Source organism: Pecten maximus, chromosome 3, assembly GCF_902652985.1.
Source record: "Pecten maximus chromosome 3, xPecMax1.1, whole genome shotgun sequence".
In the NCBI taxonomy this organism is placed as follows: Eukaryota; Metazoa; Mollusca; class Bivalvia; order Pectinida; family Pectinidae; genus Pecten; species Pecten maximus.
Window position 1 is genome coordinate 15,594,337 of NC_047017.1, and position 21,928 is coordinate 15,616,264.

The 21,928-nt window shown below is 36.2% G+C and overlaps 2 protein-coding genes across 11 annotated transcripts in view; both read left to right on the forward strand.

Annotated features, from left to right (window-relative positions):
* Positions 1 to 21,928, forward strand: part of LOC117323339 (ninein-like protein) — a 73,027-nt gene that overhangs the window by 12,571 nt on the left and 38,528 nt on the right. For 7 of the 10 annotated variants that reach the window (XM_033878496.1, XM_033878489.1, XM_033878495.1 and 4 more), the window contains exons 3-6: positions 1,299 to 1,509; positions 3,333 to 3,353; positions 4,816 to 4,954; positions 6,014 to 6,144. In XM_033878496.1, coding sequence (XP_033734387.1) covers positions 1,312 to 1,509; positions 3,333 to 3,353; positions 4,816 to 4,954; positions 6,014 to 6,144 — 489 coding nt within the window. In that variant the 5' untranslated portion in view covers positions 1,299 to 1,311. Of the gene's footprint in view, positions 1 to 1,298; positions 1,510 to 3,332; positions 3,354 to 4,815; positions 4,955 to 6,013; positions 6,145 to 15,679; positions 16,495 to 21,928 lie in introns of those variants that run through there. The other 3 variants (XM_033878493.1, XM_033878498.1, XM_033878497.1) reach the window with 2 other exon arrangements.
* Positions 8,589 to 12,624, forward strand: LOC117323341 (galactosylceramide sulfotransferase-like). The gene has a single exon (XM_033878500.1). It carries the CDS (start codon positions 9,525 to 9,527, stop codon positions 10,932 to 10,934), a length of 1,410 nt encoding a protein of 469 aa, XP_033734391.1. The 5' UTR covers positions 8,589 to 9,524; the 3' UTR covers positions 10,935 to 12,624.

Here is a 21,928-nt window from a genome sequence, read left to right on the forward strand (position 1 = left end):
GATAAAGTAGGCCAAAATGAACTAAATTGAAGTATACCGCTGTTTCATCCTTCAGGACTCATCAGTGATGCTACAGGTCTAAAGTGTTGATACCTTTAGGTAGCAATAGACAAAAGCTAAAAAAGGTAAATTGAAAGAAATGTCAAAATCTCGGTGAGGCATTTATATAATTTGATATTTTTGATAATTTTCAATATTAAATTTCAAAAGAATTTATACCACATGTGTATTATATTCTGAAGCATGCTAATATCTAACTTAATGTGGTTTACAGTGCAGTGTGTGCCAATAACTCGAGTTATTTGAACTTTAGAGTCAGACTTGTGTTTATATACACTATGCTGAAATACAGTACTCATGATCATGTGTCTTGTCTCCAAACCTTGCCTTACAAGTCTGACTTCATTGACCTGGGACAACCATGCCCTGCTGTAAGCACATCACAACCATCTACACCTTACATAAATATGTATCCTCTTCCATATGTTGCTAAATAGTTGTGATTCAATATGGTGTTTGTTGCTTGATGGATCAAGGTATACCAGTATTGACTTTTGGTAGTTGAAGATTTGTGACTGGTACTTAGTAGTGCTGAGATATACCAGATAATACCAATTTAGGCTATATCATTTCCACACAATATTTTTAATTAACTTAAATCATAATTACTTTGAATTATATCATGCATTTATCAGATTATATATATGTGTGTATTGAAAATCTGCATCATCCTGAAATCACTTCAGCTTTCATCTTACTCTATCCCGACCATTATATGGCTATTTTATCCCTAATATACCCACCCTCCCACACAAAAAAACAAAACCTCGGGGGCTACAGCGATCAAGCAGAATGTCTATTTATAATTACTTCAGAATTACAGCTTGCGTTTTGTATGTAATGTTTGCCTAGAAAAAACTGAAGAACACTATATTGATTTTGTATGTTGTTTGTCAAAGTTCAAGGTCATTGTTGGATAAAAGGAAAACAGATTCATGTCTAGATCTTAAAACAAGAACTATTCTGATAATCACACAAAAATCAGACTGGCATGTGATTTGCATTCAATTAAGTGATGAGGAATCAAATTTTGGTAGTGGTCCATTAATGAATGACTGCAATAAGTAAATGAGTGGCCTAGCTGGTGAGTGTGCTTTCTCGAGTTTCAAGGTCACCATTGGTGAATTTTTAATTAATTAAATTTTTGAAACCAACATTAAAGGGCACAAATTTTAAAAATGTCTTTCAATTTTCAAATGTAATATTAATGAACACTAACAAAATCTTATTGATTTTAGATGATATGTAACCATGGGAACGGCAGAGGTTGACCTTGAAGACACTGACCTCTATATCTCCCAGCTGAGGGAGGTGTTTGACAGCTGTGATACCTGGGAGAAGGGTTACCTGAATCGTAATGAACTCATCGTTCTCTGTCAAAAGTTACAGCTGTCAGAACAGGCAGACGACATTGTCGACCAACTGCTCCAAAACATTGGTGCTTTAACGGTAAGAAATACTTGTATTGAGGTTTTGAACCTGTCTTTTATCATATACGTGTATGTATAGTCCTACCAGAATGACCTGTATTGTTGAACTTTGATTAGCATATTGATAACAGACAAGTCTATAGTCATTTAGGGGAAGTAGTTGCTTTGTATATGTACATGTACATCTGTTAGTTAATATTGTAACAAACCTTATTATCATCAGCTGCATCATTTGTTTTTATAGTGGTCTAGGTTTAACGACAAAACATGTGACCATCTGATTACATTATAGTTACTTGAATATATGTAAACCATGCATCAAAATAAATGATACAACCCCTGTGTTGTCAAAGTAAAATTCTAACAAAAATGAATGGTCCAAAACAGCACCTTGCTGGACTGTATTCCGAATCGATATATTTTGTATTGCCCCGATGCATCAATGAAAGGTTAGCACACCTTTGCACAAATGGAACTACCCACTTTGAATATTCCACGAAAAGGTCAACACAACAGGTCATTCTGGTTTGACTATACATATACTGTGTTTAGAAACATTAAATCAGGGGGAAATAACCATGTCAAGAGATTTATTCCTTCAATCCATTCCGCTGTTTGGCTACTTTTGGCCGGGAAAAGAAGTGACTGATTTAAAAGGGCTTAATGACTGAATTTACATTCATGACCAATTAAAATTCTTCTAGAACAAAATTGATATGAAAATAATATCTTACAATTCATAATTTTTGCTCTGAAGTCAGAGGTCTATATAATAGTATAATTTCCTGGTGTGTACATATCATGGGACTTTTTGTTTATACACACAAAATAATGCATTAAATTTCATGGAATAGTAAACGTTAATGTAGGACTGTTAAATCTTTGTCAAGGCTCATCAGAATGTAAAATACAGGAAGATTGCTATGTCCTCAAATTCTGGTCCAATTGGTCAAATCGTTTTTGCCGCCATAAATGAATGCATGCAGCCTGACTATATCTGTTACATTAACCATGACCTAGCCGCCACTGTTTCTTACAATATACGGAGGTTTAGTATATATGAATAGGTATAGAATCAAAAAGCAGAGTTGCATAACCAAAAAAGGTCATTGTGACCTTAATGTCCTATGACCTTTGGACCTTCAGTCTCACATGTAGTAGTATAGATCGCTAGTGCATGGTGTCTGTAACTGTTTGTAAATGATTGATTCATTCTTCAAATGTTAAAACAAAAATTACTAGCATGCTTAAAAATGTTCTGTACACCGAAAAAGGATGTCATTGAAATTTTAAAAAAGGAATAGATATTTTAAGAAATTGATAATGATAAACCAATTTACGGAATGTCCACCAGTTTACTACCTCGGTATATAAGTTGAGCTTGTGGAGATCAAAGACCAGTTTGCTCCTAGTTCTAAGACCTTTAGATACATATGAACAGGAAAAGAGAAAAGATATACATTGTATGCTTTGAATGAAAGTTGACATTATTTTAACCATACTTTTTTGTTGTGGTTTATTCAAACAGTTCTGGTTAACTACCTGAATTTTGTAGTGTAGAATGTGAAAGTCGTGCTTGCATATGTTTAATACCAAAAAGCATATATATAGTAAAAATATATATATATACATATATATATATATATATTTCTACAATGTACATATATATTATTATCAGTAGGTATTAAAGAGCTGTTCAACTTTCTTAAGCTTAAAGAATATGATAATAGTGTAATTTAATTAGCACTAAAGATATCTATATTAATTTTTTAAAATGTGTTTTATATAATATCATGTTCAGGTAATTGTGAAAACACCTTGAATCATTAAATTATCTTTCAGAAGAAAAATGCTAACAAAAAGGTAAATTGGTAGTATTGTTGTTATCTATATAATTATCTCATACTTATATCGGGTATATACTCCTCTGCTTGTAGTATTTTAGTACTGCTGGTATTTCTGACTCAGTCTCGGTCTGGCTTGGAATCAGCTTCCTCTTTGGTTTTAACAGTCTCTAATTCACACCACTGCTTTCAAGTCAAATCTTATATAAAAATACTTCTTGCTTTTTGAATTTCAGCCAAGTATCAACCAAAGTCTACCTACCTGGAAATAGACTTTTTATCAATTCTGGTTTAGAAAATTACTTTAATTATTTAGTTTGTAAATAGAACTAATCAATTGATTAATAAAAAAAAGTATATGTCTACATTATATATATTTCTATATATATTTCTAACACACCTTGTTTTATATTTTAATTTTATATCATTGTCTGATATATATACATCTAAATACTAACACAATAGGAGTACTTTATTTCATTTCCAAATTTGACTTTATATTAAAAAAAATACAAATATGTAACAGGATTTGGAACAAGTTGAAATTAACATATCTTAATCTGTTTTCATAAAAGTACTCTTAATCAGCTAATTACTTCATCTGTCATCTACTTTTCTTTTCCTTTATATTCAAAGACTACTTTTCTGGAACAGCAGGAGATATTTTGATGAAATTTGATCTCTTCATTACTTCATTTCTTCATTACATAAACAATTAATATAATGAATATTATGGCAATTATTACAACAACAAAAAAGTTATAATAATAATTCATAAAAGAATTAGAAATATCAAAAAATGAAAAGAAAAACTGCATTTGTTAAGCCTATAGTAACAAAGTGTCATACATACAACTTTCATCTAGTTGAACCATGTATCTCATCTCTTATGATTTATTGGTTTCACATTGATGCCAGGTAAAACCTTAAACCCTTTAATTTGAATGTATGTGTACAGACCTGCCATCCACTACACACAGATACTGCCATAATACCCGGTATACAGTTTGTTGGGATGATTTTTTTTTCTTCAAAATATACAATCAGATTAATATTTTTGCTTCATATAGAACTTTTTTATTCTAGCTTTGGTATTGGAAATCTAATAAGGTTCAGAAAAAACTTAAGATGCCAAAATGTAGAAGGATATTAATCACTCTTTATCAGGTGAAAACTTTTGCTGTGTTCCTGTCTTTACTATTCATAGAAAATCATCAACATCAATGTCGAAGTTTCATTCTGTAACAGATTTTGATCAAACTACACATAAAGGCCATGCATATGAGATTATCATGAATTAGTTTATCTAAAGGTTACCAAGGTCAAGGTCACTTTTACAATTCCTATAGTGTATTTGTCAAACAGTGATACATAGGATTCAGACCTCCTTGTCTTTTAGACATTAAAAAAAAAACTAATTATGAAACATGATTTAAATGAGTTAAAGGCTAAATACAATGTTTTAAATGATTGGTTTACAGGTAACATTTGAGCAGTTTAAGAACACATTCGTCCAAATATTGTGTCAGACAGCAGCAAGAATTAATCAGGAATCACAGCAAGCCCACATTAACACTGAACATGACGAGTCGAAACTCAGGGGAAATAACTCTGATTCAGGTAAGATAGAACCTTAAGCATGTGTACCTTTAATCTATAAATTGAAAAAGCCTCTAATGGTGGTATTGACTATTTTTACAATTAGTTAATTTGGGGTAGAAAATTGATTTCTGTTTATCAAATATTGTTTTAGTTTGGATTGAAATTTAACCTGATATATAGGTTAAAATATAGAGGCTTTGAAACTTTGTTGCAAAAGAGGACTATCATAGCACATTAGGAATAAGTCAGCTGAAAGTTTTATTTTTCTGTTTTATCCAGACTATCTTTATAATTGTACTTGTTAGCAGAAACAGGGTACTTGTCAGCAGAAAAGGGCAGTTTTATTTATGAAATAAATTCCAAAGAAGTTTGATAAAAAAAATTAAATGGACACAATTAACATTTTGAAAACTTCATCTCATATCCTAAATATGACACTGTGAGAAATTGATAAGAGAAACTGTCAAGATAAATACTGGATCTATGACTTTTTTTCAACCGCCTAAAGGACATTAAGTGATGAAATTAATGACCTTGACCTACTTTTAAGGTCAAAGTGGTAAAATACAATAAGATATTTAATACAATTTCTTCTGAATAACCAAGAAACCTACAGGCGAATTCGATATGTAATAAATACAACAAACAGTATTTGATGGAACCAACATCAGTTTCTTACATCAAATTTGACAGGTGCATGCATGGATATAAGATCTTTTAGCTGTAAGTCGATCCTTATCTTTAGAAGTTGCAATGTTTATGAAAAAAAGGAAATGCACATACCAAAAGTTGGCGGAAACTTGGTCTAGATTCTGTCTGGCCCAGTTGAGTTAAAACTGTTACAGATTTAATGCACTAAAAAAAAATGTTGATATGTCAAATAAAAGGGATTTTACAGTTATAGATTTCTCCAAAAAAACATTGATTTATAACATGTTTTATATCCCTGTATCATAGTTAACCTGGTACATATACTGATAGCTAGCCTATATACTTTATAGATATACACATGTACCACTACTGAACAGTGTTTAATCCATTTCCTTGTTAGGAGTCAATTGTACCTGTATATTTCAGACATGTCTGATGAGGTCACCCCAGTGTATATTAAAGATGGTAAGAGGTATGGCCGCCGTTCCAAACCCCTGTACCCACAGAGCAAGGTCATCGGCCAAGGCGTGAATGATGCAGATATCAAAACAGTAAAGGTAAGTGAAATCAAACATTATAATTCTATTTTTCTGTGTATTTAAATTGATTGTTCTTGGTTGGTGGGCTGTGTTTCTGGTTGATTGACTGAGTCGCTGGTTGATGGACTGGGTTTCCATTTGATGGACTGGGTTTCTGGTTGATTGACTGAGTCACTGGTTGATGGACAGAGTCGCTGGTTGATGGACTGGGTTTCCATTTGATGGACTGGGTTTCTGGTTTATTGACTGGGTTTCCGGTGGATTGACTGGGTTTCTGGTTAATTGACTGGGTTTCTGGTTTATGGACTGGGTTTCTGGTTTATGGACTGGGTGGCTGGTTGATAGACTGGGTTTCTGGTTGATTGACTGGGTTTCTGGTTGATGGACTGGGTTTCTGGTTGATTGACTGGGTTTCTGGTTTATGGACTGGGTGGCTGGTTGATAGACTGGGTTTCTGGTTGATTGACTGGGTTTCTGGTTGATGGACTGATTCAAGTACTACTGACATGAAATGATCTTTAACCAGATGAATGCAGTAAGAGTATATTATGTTGGTGCCCGAGATTATTACCGGTTGAATATGATATCTTTGTGATATTTTACTTTGAAACAATTGATTGATTTGATACATGCATACATCCCAAACCGGCCTTTTGTATCCAAACAAAGTTAATACGGGTATACTATCAGACAGATTAGAAACATCAGAGAGAAATAATCCTCTGTAAAAATCGCCAGCATGTATGTAATATTAGGTCTGCAGCTTCCGTCTCTTTAACTAGAAGTTCATGTACTGTAAGACATTGATGGACAGCTTCCTTGTCTGTTAGAATATACAAAATATATATAAAGTCGGAGTCCATATCAAACACATTTTAAGGAATCTGTTGGAGTCTTATAAAACATTTTGTGTTTGGAAATATAAGTTTTTTACCACTTTGATAATTGTTACTCTGCAGACACTGCATTTTACAGACATTACAGACATAATCATATAGTAGCATGGTTGAATAGTCGTAAATTTAAGAAACAAAATCTGGTCCCATTGTGTCTGTCACAAAGGTCAATTATTAACTAGGTTTAGCTCACATGTTTTATATATTTTGTCTTTTTATCAAGGTGATTGCATAATTGATGGGTATAAGACCTATTAGGATGTCAATATCTCTTTCTTCATTATGGCTGTCAAGTTAAAAAAATGGGAACAAATAAAAATAAGCTCCCTGGTTCACTGCTCTGCTGTTCCACAACTCTGCCCCTCCCTTTACTCTGCCCCCTCCCCTTACTCTACCCCTCCCCTTTACTCTACCCCCTCCCCTTTACTCTGCCCCCTCCCCTTTACTCTGCCCCCCCTCCCCTTTACTCTGCCCCCTCCCCTTTACTCTGCCCCTCCCCATTACTCTGCCCCCCTCCCCTTTACTCTGCCCCCTCCCCTTTACTCTACCCCCTCCCCTTTACTCTGTCCCCTCCCCTTTACTCTGCCCCTCCCCTTTACTCTACCCTTTCCCCTTTACTCTGTCCCCTCCCCTTTAGTCTGCCCCCACCCCTTTACTCTACCACCTCCCCTTTAGTCTGCCCCCACCCCTTTACTCTACCACCTCCCCTTTAGTCTGCCCCCACCCCTTTAGTCTGCCCCAACCCCTTTAGTCTGCCCCCGCCCCTTTAGTCTGCCCCCACCCCTTTAGTCTGCCCCAACCCCTTTACTCTGCCCCCGCCCCTTTAGTCTGCCCCCACCCCTTTACTCTGCCCCCTCCCGTTTCCTCTGCCCCCTCCCATTTCTCTGCCCCCTCCCCTTTACTCTGCCTCTCCCCTTTAATCTGTCTCCTCCCCTTGACTCTGCCCCCTCCCCTTTACTCTGCTCCCACCCATTTATCTGCCCCACCTCCCTTTTACTCAGTACCCTCCCCTCTTTTACTCTGCCCCTACTCCCTTTACTTGCCCCCTTTATTCTCTCCCCTTTACTTTGCCCCCCCCCCTCTGCCCATTACTGTACCCCCTCCCCCTTTCCTTTATAGCAAATAAATTTAAGTGCCATTATTTGCATTTCATACATACTGATGAATTTGCATATGTATGTGAGAAAAATTAATTTTCTGACTCGATCTTCTGAAGTATAAAAAACAACAAAATATATATTATATTTCATATCATGATCATATAATATGGTATATCCACCCCTGAAAAGGATTTATACCATTTGTGTATATAAGATACATAATCTGTCACTTAGAAAACTGACAAGTGTGTGTGGAAAGATATTGTAATACATATGTATACATAATCAGTGTTATACCATTGTAACATATAAGGAGCTTAATATCTACATATGATTTAAAGTCACCCTGTGTCCTTCCTGTACTTACGTACTATTGTATGAACAGACCACTAGTTTATTGTTACCGATTGTTATCTACCAGGACACAGTCAATCTGAGACCCCTATATACATAGAGGTTTATGTTACCCATAATGCTACTGCTGTGATAGACAGCCATTAATATACAGGTGTATTGACTTACCTGTACAGGTGAGAGGAAGTACGCAGATTTAGAGCCAGCTCTAGGTCAGGTGGCAAAGTGAAAGTAGATATTTGTGTATGTGTGTGTGCTGTGAGATTTCACTGTACACATAATGCTTGCTGGGATAAAGGACGTTTCACATTGAAGGGATTGTACCGTGACATTTGTGTATTCCCTGCAGAATTTCAACCTGGGAAATGCTACCTGGAGGAACATTCGTTATCTATTCTGTCTGTAGACAATACAGGTACCTCTCACAAAGATAAGGAAGAGTTTACATAGCTGTGTGGCCTTTGTGATCCACACACAATGAAGGAACGCAGTGTCACATTTCCTTAAACAACAATAATATATCACTATATGTATACAAGACAATGTGAAAACTGTTAAGACATATTACGGTAATCTGAGGAGTGTCATAATTTCTTTGTCAAAGCTTCTTTTGTTGGAATCAATATAATAATTAACAGGACATGCTTTCTTTGTATATAAATCAAATTACACACATGTTACCTCTCGTCAGCTGTGACCCAAGATTTCTTGGCGACAGACAATATATGCTTCACAATCAATAGATACTGTGTGTTGGATATGCCCATCGGGGTCAGAGGAAAAGTCTGGACAGATGAATCAGGATATGGATTGATATGATTTAATACATGGTTGTGGATTTCACTATAAAGAACTTAAGGAATGGATGAAATTCTCATACTAATCAGACCCAGAGCTATGATATAGCGATATATTATGTTTGAAATTAGGAGTTACACATGCAAGAATAGGGAACATTTGTAAATACGAGTATTGTCTTGCTTGAAGTCTTTAAAAGTTTTTAGATATCTTCGTGAGTGTTTGGGATCTGGAGTAATTAACTTTCAGAATGTCTCTGTATAAAGACCTACAAGCTTTCTATGTACAGTGTACATGCAGTAGGTCGTCCAAACGGTTCTGTACGTACAAAATGCTTCCTCTACTTGTCCTTCTCTGCACGTGTCTTGTCTTGGCAATGCTTATCCTTCATCTGACAGTAATTTTGGAAACTGAAGAAAATATATATAATGTGAAAGAAGGAATGGGAGAAGGAGAGACAGAGCAAAAGGAAGAAGATGCTGGGAATGTTGAGGAAGTGATAAAGCTAGAAAGTTTAAAGGATGAAGCAAAAAAAGTTTTCAACAATCGGCCGCCTGAACTGATAAACAATCGTGACTGTCAGGTACATAATTTTGTGTTCATCAAGTGTATGAAGTGTGCAACTGAGACCATGGGGACTATTTTACGCAGATATGCTTTAAAAAATAAATTAAGTGTTTTGCTACCTCGAGGAATAAACATCTACCTGGGATGGCCATATATGATGGAAAGTTCCGACTATCGTCCATCTAGTAGCCCAAGTGGAAATCGATATTACAACTGCTTGATTGAACATGCGATATATAATGCGTCTGTTATGAAATCGCTGTTTCCGCATCAGACAAGGTTCATATCTATCGTACGAGAACCGTGGTCACATTTCAAATCCACTTTTCATTATTTCAACATGCAGAAGTTGGCACATATTGTGTCCGACACTCCATTATCTACTTATCTACAAGATATAGATACCTATGAGAAGATTTATAAAAGTCCGGAGGCAGCTTCTCACAGGTACTGTATCCCGGACAGATTTTCTGTGACCAAGAATCTCATGTGTCATTGTCTAGGAATGAAAACAGGATTCCCCGAAGGTATGATGGATATCAGTAAAAACTCGAGAGCTGTACAAGATTTTCTGAACTGGACAGAAAATGAGTTCGCTCTTATCATGATTGCTGAATATTTCCACGAATCTTTGGTTCTTCTCAAGCGAATGATGTGTTGGACGATGAAAGACATTATCTACAAACGAGTCAATTCAGCAAAATATCGATATGAGGAGAATGATGGCGATCAAGCCATTCATCAACGATGGAGTCGTGCAGATTATCAAATGTATAATTTCTTTAATGAATCTTTCTGGGAGAAAGTCATATATCAGGGAAAGACGTTTGTTCAAGAAGTTCAAGTGTTTACAAAAATTCAAAATGCTGTAAATGTGTTTTGTAATTTTTCAACAGACAGTATTAAAATGGACCCCATGTTTAACGTGACTAAGACTGTTTTAAAGATTCCAACGACAAAGTTTAGCTTGGACTTCACATTCACCTTGGAAGAATGTGAGCTCCTTAGCTCTGATCTCTTATCCGCCCTCAAGGAGCAACATGAGGAGCATTCTAAGTACGAGGACAAAGACCCTCCTAAACGGACATGTTGATTGTGATTTTTTCAAGAATTGTAAAAATTATCATATTATTTCTATAATGCCAGTAAGGATTTCACAAAATTAGATTTTAAAAACAATTATCTATAATGTTTGAAAATAATGCCAAATTTTCATATGAATAGACATTTTTTGTTACTCTCATAAAATAATACATGTACCAGAGACTAGCCCCGGGCTACAGCCTGTGGAATTGTTGTTTTCTTTTACAACATACACCCATAATGATCACAATTATATACTGTTATTTGATTGGAAATTTGGTTTGCTAATTAATATGCAGTATTTCCCATTAGCCATTTTACCTATACTGGCCTTTTGTCTTTAATTATTTTTGACAGTTTGGTAAAAAGAGATGTTCATCAAGCCAGCAGTTGTGATAATATCTTATATATCTTAGGACAATATTTAACTGCTATATCAAAATTTTAAACATCACTTATTTTTATTATTGAATGGTTACCAGCTCTGTCGAACTCAAGGTGTCACCCTTACAATCGATTTTGTTCCTTATCAATTTATTCCATATTTTTGGTACATGTATTGCAATATACAGCGACATCAAGTCACAAACACTTTTTTTCTCTAAGTGGTCAGGAGTTATCTCCCCTGCCCTGTTGGAAATCAAAGTTAAAACTCAGGTTAACACCAAAAGCATTTAATGGTTTTCACTTCATATTCATTGATTTTATTTCTTATGGTTTTTTTTTATTATTAAGATTGACATATCTATATTTATTGATTTTATTTCTTATGTTATTGGGTGTTTGTGATTAAGACTGACCTATCAATTCTTAAATGATCTCCTGTAATAGGTTGAAGTTACCTTCCTTCCATTGTAGATCCATTGTATATACCGGTATCTAAAATGATTCTGTGTTTGATTGTTGATATTGATGACTGTTGTGATGTTGTGGTTAATTTAATACCATGTAACCCTTATAGTAACGTATACATTTCCATTATATATTACCTACTTTACTGTATACTGATCCATCTAGCTGAACTAAATACAGCTCATCATTATATTCATACTGTTAATTACTATGTAATGATGAGCTGTGTTTTTGTCTGATTGGTATTTACTTTAATTCAATTTGGTTATAAATTCTAAGCTATAATTCATTTGAATCTTAGTTAAAAAAGTTTTCGTCGAATCTCTTGCCAATTTAACCTGCTCATTGACACCATCATATAGCTTGGAATATCCAGCAACAATTATTATATTGTTTCTTTTATATAATTCTGTCAATGCAAAGAAACAAGTTTTCCATTTTTTTTGTAAGCTTAATTTATAATTTGTATAAAAACATTTAAAGCAAGTTTTATATAACCACAGAAAGTTTTTTGAGTTTTTGATGGTTTTTGCTAGAAAAAAAAATGTACATTTAAGTTTATGAAATAGACATTAACTGGTTCTGTGGCTGTTATTTTCAAGGTGTCCATTTTTTTTGTCTTTTTATTCCTTAGAAATAGAAAATTTCAACCAGTACTACAGTTTAAAGCCCCTTTCTACGCATGATCAGTGATTACCAGATATAATTAATGGTTATGGGAGCACAAAATATATGAAGTATTATCTTTGACCTTTGTAATGTATTTTAAGTGTTGATGTGCCAACAGCTATTTGCCATATATGATGTGAGATTAGTTGAATGTCTAATAAAAATGTTTGAAACTGCTTGTCATATGTATAATCTTTTACTTGCAAGAAACAATTAACAGCACAAAGTCCCTGACAGCTAATGTAAGGTGTATCATACATTATAAGTAGCCTTCATTTGATGGAAAATATGGGGAAACAGCTACCATGCACTGCAGATTTTCACTGTAAACAAACTGCCTTTGCATGCGTGTCTCAATAAAATTTATTGGTAATCAGCCAATACGAGTTACCTCCCTTATCAGGTGTCCATTGTGTGTGTTAACATTTTCTCTGTGACAGAATCATTTATCCTGGTAATGATGAGTAAGATTAAGAGCCATGATGTGTAAAACAGCAGTGCAAATCTTCTCCGGTGCAGTAAGTCTGAGTTAGGTTTGGGGTATACCCGTACATAAATTACCTTGAATCAATTGAAGATAATGACAGTCTGTGGTTCATACATGTATATATTGGATGTGCTAGAAATCCTCATTATATGATAAACTTATATGCAAACGATATGTTTAATTGAAATCAAGAAACTTAATGGCACTATCATGCTTATATAACCCCCTCCTCCCCAACCCAACCCCCCCGCAAAAAAAAAAACAAAAAAAAAATTGTCTCTGGGATTTAGAGTCTCTGTGTGATCATATTCACATGCAGTGATCCAACTGGTTTAAATTCTAACCATTTCGCCATTTATGAGCTTGTGTGCTTGCTGAGCATACAAACAGTATGTCCAGGTTTTGATGAGGACTTAGTCCTGGGGTTATAAAGGGATAGTGTTGCAAACGCTCACTTCTCCATTACTACAATCATGGAGTATATCCACCAGTACCGATGGGCTGTGTGACATTTCAGACTGTGTCGATCCTTTGTCATGGTAACAACAGGAATCACAGCTTAATTGTTATGCATGGTTCACAGTTTTTCACACAGGAAAACTTTTTTCATGAAACAGTACTTCCAATTGTGCCATATGGGTTACGTTTCATCATAAAATGGAACTCAATTCAAGGTTTAATGTTCAAACCAATATATTATTTCAAATGAAGGTATATTTTTCACTGTTGAAGATATTGTATTATTTCTGTGATTTAGTTACAATGTTAAGATATGGTACTGTGTTTCATAAGGGCAGAGACAAAAACTGCATCAGCTTGTAATTCAAACAGTTCAGTTTTTGTCTTGCCTGCGAAAAAAGTTCAAAGTTGGGTTACTTTCCGGTGGTGACTGCCCGGGTTGTCAGCATCAGCACTGACAAAGTTCTGCACTTTATTAGATTTATTGCTCAAAAATTTAAACTTAAATCAAACTTGGAACATATAGTTAAATAACTTAGTGGACATTGCAACATGTTACCTTCGTTTGCATAATAAAATCAAAAGAAATGTATATCCTCGAGAATTTATGGTCGGACTCTCCATGGAAATTAGGGATGCCTATCTGGACTTAAACGTTTTGAGTTTATGTTCAGTTTCTCAGAAAGTATTAATGTTAATCCAAACAAAACCTGGAATATAGTTGCTTTTTGGTATGGACATCTCAACACACCCTACAGATTAGGTTAGTTTATTTTTTTGTTAGTAATTAAGGGTTAAAGACCTTTGATTTTGAGAAATTAGTACACAATCTTTATTGCTTCTCCAAATGATTTACAAATTCTTTTATAATCAAATTGGAACAAGTTATGTAATACAATAGATGTATTTTTCTTTTCATTTCTTAGGAAGAGTGTTTTTTGGGGTAAAAATGTCATATTTTGAGGAAATTTGGTAATAAGTGATTTTGTAAAATTTGTTATTTATTTTACAATGAATCAATATTTACACTCATCTATATGGTGTTGAAGGTGTTGCTCTTGTTAACTATCATTTTAGTAATGTTGAGATTTACAGGAATGTTGTTGAATTTCAGAGTTTGCTTGAAACGTTATAAATAAGTTGGCAAAGCGGGACAGGCACGACACACGATTATGCGTAATTCTTGTTTTCACTGGCACATGTACTTGGAGATCAGTCTGATCTGCTTTACAGACGATGTCTGGGTGCAGCTTTACCTGTATATATTGCATTTGCCTGGCATTCAGCCCATCCATGTTAAAAACTGCCATTCAATAAAAATGCTAACAAAACAATTTCATTGTCCTTCAACAAATCCAGTCCCCACGTTTAAGTCAAAGTTCATATTTTGGTCACCTGGACATTTTACAGGTTAAATACGGCATATGATCGGTCATCATATTTCAAGTAATATGTGTTGAACTACATGAATCAATATATAATGAATTAAGTGTTATTTTAATCAATTCAGATCCCATTACCAGCTAGCCCACAACAGGTTTATAATTTTTGTATGCCATATATTGATTTTACAAAAATATTTGAATGACGTATTGATTTTGTGAAATAATAGTGCATACCTGTGTCCCGTGGTGTTCTTATCTCGAAGTTTAACTACTTAGTTGATTTGAGTTCTGTTGTTATTGATTCTGTGCGCAAGGATCAGTTAAAATACCAACACAATAGTATATTTAATGACTTTTATCATGTAATTACCGTTAATTATGAAGGGCCATGTAAAAAGAACAAACATGTATGGCCATGGACATGAATTAATTCTTCGCTGTTGATTGATAGAAGTTTAATTGTTAAATATCATCAAAGCTTGTCAAAATTCAGGATATATATATATATATATACATACATACATCTGCCATTGTTGGTGGGCAAAATTATGAACAGATACCGGACTTAATATAATATATTACACACCTGAGAGAGACAATGCCAGGTATGTCTTGTGTTTCTACACCTGATTCCTATTAAATACCTGTGAAGTTAAGTCGTTGAATGGCTTTTATGATTTATCCTGCTGGCTACTTAAATAACGGCATGTGGTCACACGTCAAGATACCACCCTATAGGGTTCAATTCAATACAAAGGCTATATTTGCATTATGCTAATATTCCAGGTCGTTCGGATATGAATTCTATAAGTAATATACCTTTAACCATTTAATGTTATCCATTGATATGACTTGGGCGGCACAAAGAACTTTACATAGAAGAATGTACTCGAGTGTAAATATACACACACAGTTATAGAAGACGGATTATCGCCGGGTGTGTAATAGTCCGATCTGTTTTAGAGGATTGATCCAAATTATATCATATTGTACTGAAACATATTGTTGGATATTTAACTTCTGAAAAGTCTTCACCAGACCTTAAAGGCCTTGGATCTGTGTCCCCGAAGGAGTGATCGGTACCTTCCTGAAGGAGTATGGTACCCCGTGAAGGAGTTTAGAATTTTGTTTGATCACCTTTGATTGTCAAGCACTCTTCTCACCATTTTATAGATTAAAGGTGCCGTTAAACACTGACATTATATTGATTTATGGATTTACAGGAAATTTACTGACACAACGTTTTGTGTTAGAAAGGTTGTCACATTTTATTCTGCTACATGTTGACACGAAGGGCAGACGGATAGAAAGTGTTACCTGTTCATCGGTAGGACATGCACATTGATGGTAACATGGACATTACATCCTTTATCAACTGTTTTTATGTCCGCGCCTCGTAAGAACTCCGATAAAAAGGTTCCAAATGTGTTATTATAGTGATAGTGAAGTGTTGTGCCGGTAGTCATACTGTAAGTTCATTTGTCATTGTAAGTGACAATGGCATTGTGACAAAATCAATTCTACGCTGTAAAATATAAAAAGGAAAGCGAGCAGGGGTTTAATGTAGACAGTGTTTTTGGCTATGGATCACTTAGATTTAAATTCTGTGTGACTGGGTCCATGAACGCTTGGTGATCATGTCGGAGGGTACCAATAAGGAATTATCACCTGATATGGAGGTTCAGAGTCTTCAACCAGACAAGGACTGGGACACACAAGTAGGTACCGCTTACTGTAGAACCTCTGTCAAAGCCATTTAAACCATACCAAAACTTCAATAATATATAAACAACATATTAAAAATGTCAGATGTAGCCTTGTGTAGTTAGGAGCCAAATAAACTGCCATACTGGACCAAAATATGAGTTTTAATTAAAGAGATGTTTGGAATTATAAAAGACTACTGTAATGTATTAGTTTACATAATTATGGCCTTCCTATTGAAGAACTGTGAATATGTTGGGTATTTAATAAACAGTCGGGAGAAAGCTCAATTTAATCTTAAAACAGATCACTGGAGTCCTTTAGGGACATTTAAATTTTCTGAATCCTGTTCAATAAGTAAGCTACAGTATAGTTTTGTGTCAATATTTTCAGGTTAGCTAAACCTAGATTGTCAACAATTGTCATATACATCTGGTAGTGTCATATATTGTAAAGTCAGGAAACATTGAGAAAGGATTTCATGTGTATCCATACTTTTCCTTCTGAGATATCTTTTCTCCCTCCCTTACAGCTAGGTCTGTATATATCTCCACACTTTACCTGGTGTGATATATCTCTGTGTTACCCTGGACAGGTGTCCACACTTTACCTGGTGTGATATATCTCTGTGTTACCCTGGACAGGTGTCCACACTTTACCTGGTGTGAGATATCTCTGTGTTACCCTGGACAGGTGTCCACACTTTACCTGGTGTGATATATCTCTGTCTTACCCTGGACAGGTGTCCACACTTTACCTGGTGTGATATATCTCTGTCTTACCCTGGACAGGTGTCCACACTTTACCTGGTGTGAGATATCTCTGTGTTACCCTGGACAGGTGTCCACACTTTACCTGGTGTGAGGTATCCCTGTGTTACCCTGGACAGGTGTCCACACTTTACCTGGTGTGATATATCTCTGTCTTACCCTGGACAGGTGTCCACACTTTACCTGGTGTGATATATCTCTGTGTTACCCTGGACAGGTGTCCACACTTTACCTGGTGTGATATATCTCTGTGTTACCCTGGACAGGTGTCCACACTTTACCTGGTGTGAGATATCTCTGTGTTACCCTGGACAGGTGTCCACACTTTACCTGGTGTGAGATATCTCTGTCTTACCCTGGACAGGTGTCCACACTTTACCTGGTGTGATATATCTCTGTCTTACCCTGGACAGGTGTCCACACTTTACCTGGTGTGAGATATCCCTGTCTTACCCTGGACAGGTGTCCACACTTTACCTGGTGTGAGATATCTCTGTGTTACCCTGGACAGGTGTCCACACTTTACCTGGTGTGAGGTATCCCTGTGTTACCCTGGACAGGTGTCAACACTTTACCTGGTATGAGATATCTCTGTGTTACCCTGGACAGGTGTCCACACTTTACCTGGTGTGAGATATCTCTGTGTTACCCTGGACAGCAGTATCACACTTTACCTGGTGTGAGATATCTCTGTGTTACCCTGGACAGGTGTCCACACTTTACCTGGTGTGAGATATCTCTGTGTTACCCTGGACAGGTGTATCACACTTTACCTGGTGTGAGATATCTCTGTGTTACCCTGGACAGGTGTCCACACTTTACCTGGTGTGAGATATCTCTGTGTTACCCTGGACAGGTGTCCACACTTTACCTGGTGTGAGATATCTCTGTGTTACCCTGGACAGGTGTCCACACTTTACCTGGTGTGAGATATCTCTGTGTTACCCTGGACAGGTGTCAACACTTTACCTGGTGTGAGATATCTCTGTGTTACCCTGGACAGGTGTCAACACTTTACCTGGTGTGAGATATCTCTGTGTTACCCTGGACAGGTGACCACACTTTACCTGGTGTGAGATATCTCTGTGTTACCCTGGACAGGTGTCCACACTTTACCTGGTGTGAGATATCTCTGTGTTACCCTGGACAGGTGTCCACACTTTACCTGGTGTGAGATATCTCTGTGTTACCCTGGACAGGTGTCCACACTTTACCTGGTGTGAGATATCCCTGTCTTACCCTGGACAGGTGTCCACACTTTACCTGGTGTGAGATATCTCTGTGTTACCCTGGACAGGTGACCACACTTTACCTGGTGCGAGATATCTCTGTGTTACCCTGGACAGGTGTCAACACTTTACCTGGTGTGAGATATCTCTGTGTTACCCTGGACAGGTGTCCACACTTTACCTGGTGTGAGATATCTCTGTGTTACCCTGGACAGGTGTCCACACTTTACCTGGTGTGATATATCCCTGTCTTACCCTGGACAGGTGTCCACACTTTACCTGGTGTGAGATATCTCTGTGTTACCCTGGACAGGTGTCCACACTTTACCTGGTGTGAGGTATCCCTGTGTTACCCTGGACAGGTGTCAACACTTTACCTGGTATGAGATATCTCTGTGTTACCCTGGACAGGTGTCCACACTTTACCTGGTGTGAGATATCTCTGTGTTACCCTGGACAGCAGTATCACACTTTACCTGGTGTGAGATATCTCTGTGTTACCCTGGACAGGTGTCCACACTTTACCTGGTGTGAGATATCTCTGTGTTACCCTGGACAGGTGTCAACACTTTACCTGGTGTGAGATATCTCTGTGTTACCCTGGACAGGTGTCCACACTTTACCTGGTGTGAGATATCTCTGTGTTACCCTGGACAGGTGTCCACACTTTACCTGGTGTGAGATATCCCTGTCTTACCCTGGACAGGTGTCCACACTTTACCTGGTGTGATATATCTCTGTGTTACCCTGGACAGGTGTCCACACTTTACCTGGTTTGAGATATTTTGTCTTACCCTGGACAGTTGTCATGATACTGAGTAGAATGTATGTGTCATTCAGCAAGGGTGGAATTTTCACCACTCAGGAGTCGGGAAGGTAAATTCTGGAGGGAAGATTTGTCATTGTTCAAAATTAAGATTATGCACGTTCACACTGCAGACCTTGTGTATTAACATCATGAAATGGGATCTCCTGTTTTATCAAGTCCAGATCATCACATTTCAGCACCTATTTTAGGAACCAAAATTGTATTAGACAGAAGCTTATTGATGTGATATATATTGTTATTTTGAAAGACATAATAACATCATTGTGTAATCTAACAAACATTCCTCACTCATAATGTCTTAGCATTCGAGATACTGTGACTCTTCCTCAGGGTAATTTCCCCCAAACCATTATACCCCTGGCGTCAGTTTCATCTGTAGACAGCCAGGTTAAAGTCTTATAAAACAGTATTGTGCCAATACTAATGAGGATACAGCTTAGATGTTTGTCAGATACGTTTTTTGTAACAAGACCTTTCAATTTTGGTGACCTTGAGAGTAACCTTTGACCTGTATTTGAATTAACCATATGATATATGGCTTTCATATTTGACATGTGTGTTCCTTGTCACAAAATCTTTCTATTGGTACATGCACTACATTTGTGGATCAGCTGTTGACCTTGACAGTGACCTTTGACCTACTTCTCAAAAAGATCATTGTCTTAGGGCTTTCTCTACTTGGCAAGCGATATGTTGTCTTCTAACAACTTTTGTATTTACACTGTATACAGCAGAAGTTGCCATTTATTAGTCCCCTATCGGTGAAATTGGGGGGACTGTTGCTTTCCTCCCCATCTGTCAGTCTGTCCAATCAGTTTTCTGCACTTTTCACAGCCATACTTCAAGGTATGTTAGTGAACGTTGGTATTGTAACTTCAGTATGAGTAGCTACAGATCATGTTTGAGTTTCAGGGGTTTTGGGTCCAGGTCACAGGTGCTATGCTTAGCGTGGCCTGGTGGGAGACTTTTACCCAGCATGCTTGTTTACACTATAATATACAGCAGTAGTTGAGTCGCCAGTTATTTTAATATTATAACATAACACCATTTCTTTCTTTTGATTTCCTTCAATTCACATCAAAACAGACATTTGATTTCTATTGAATGACATATGATTAAGTATTTGGTGTCTGTAAATTTTGATTAGACCTGCAGGTATTTTATTCCAATACACATTATATTTGATCAGTGGTGTTATAGCATTCCTGTAAGAATCATCTTGTCAGCAGATCAAATATTGTGTACACCTATAAGGTTATATATAGCTACATGCCACAAGAACATGGCACAATGGGCCGTGCATAACTGAGGCTCTCCCCGGCTGTTCGATCCCTCCTAACCTATCATATCTAATATCATTGGTGTACAGGTAAACTATATATATGTACTCTTGAATGGTTACACCTACCGGAATCTAGCTGTTGAATGTTTTATATTCAAAACATTATGAGTTGTATATGTCTGAATACAAAGATCATATTTTGTTATTGTCCCCAATTCATTGCAAGATTTCAGGAGGGTTCTTCTTACAATATATCCTTGTGCTAAATCATATACTGTAAATTTGTGTCTATGGTGCGCACCGCTTGTCTTTAGTGCGCAGGTATGTTTTTGAGGTTCATTTTCAGAAAGAAAAAAAAGAAAAAGAAAAAAAACTATTTAGTATTCACTTTTTTGGGAAATATAACATATGTACCAATGATGTTTATTTTTTCAAATCATCATAATAAAATAGTATTAAATATACCTAGTAGTGAGAACTAGGAAAATTAAATTCATCATTTTAATTTTGTTGTGTCCTTCATTCCTTTAGTACTTAGAGCACAAAGCATGATAGGTTTCACTATTCCAATCAGTCAATCGGTCAAACAACATAATTTGTCGGATATTGTACTCCTGGATTTTGTATGTACATGTAACCATTTCCTGAGAGTGTCCCATATTGAAATTGACGGGCATTAAGAATAATCCACTGTCTTTCACCATGGGGACCAGGATTTGATTATCTGAGATTTTCTCTGGGTACTCTGGTTTTGTCCCACTGTTATACCGCCCTACACAATTCCGTCTGGCCCAGGAAGAGTATATGATAAGTTATGCAACTTGTTTCACAATTGTTATTTGATTATAAATTTTAAGTTTGACACTTCTAAAATATAGTCTTGTGCTATATGTAAATATGGAGTTGTGGCCATTTGTTTACATGCAGTGTCATATATGTCTGAGACTAATCTTATATAACATACGGCACTATAATCATTTATTTGTATTTGAATAACTCTTATGAAGATCACTTATGTGTTGAGATTGCTGAAGTGGCCCAGGATTCATACCCCAGAATATACAGGGTTATGGCCCTTTGATAAGTGTGTACTTTGTTTAGAGCATCTCCTTTACTTGACATCACCATTACCAATTAAAGTATATGAATACAGCACCTCTTGGGAAGGAACTTTGTTTGTTGAAGTGAAGTTGGGATGTCTAATTGATGTCTCCGCTGTAGATAGTTACATGTATGGCACTTTTTTCTTTCTTGATAATAAAATTCTGTCATATGGTGAAATCTTTGGATTGCTTGCAATGTACCCTGTCTGAGTCAAATGGTATAAATTAAACATAT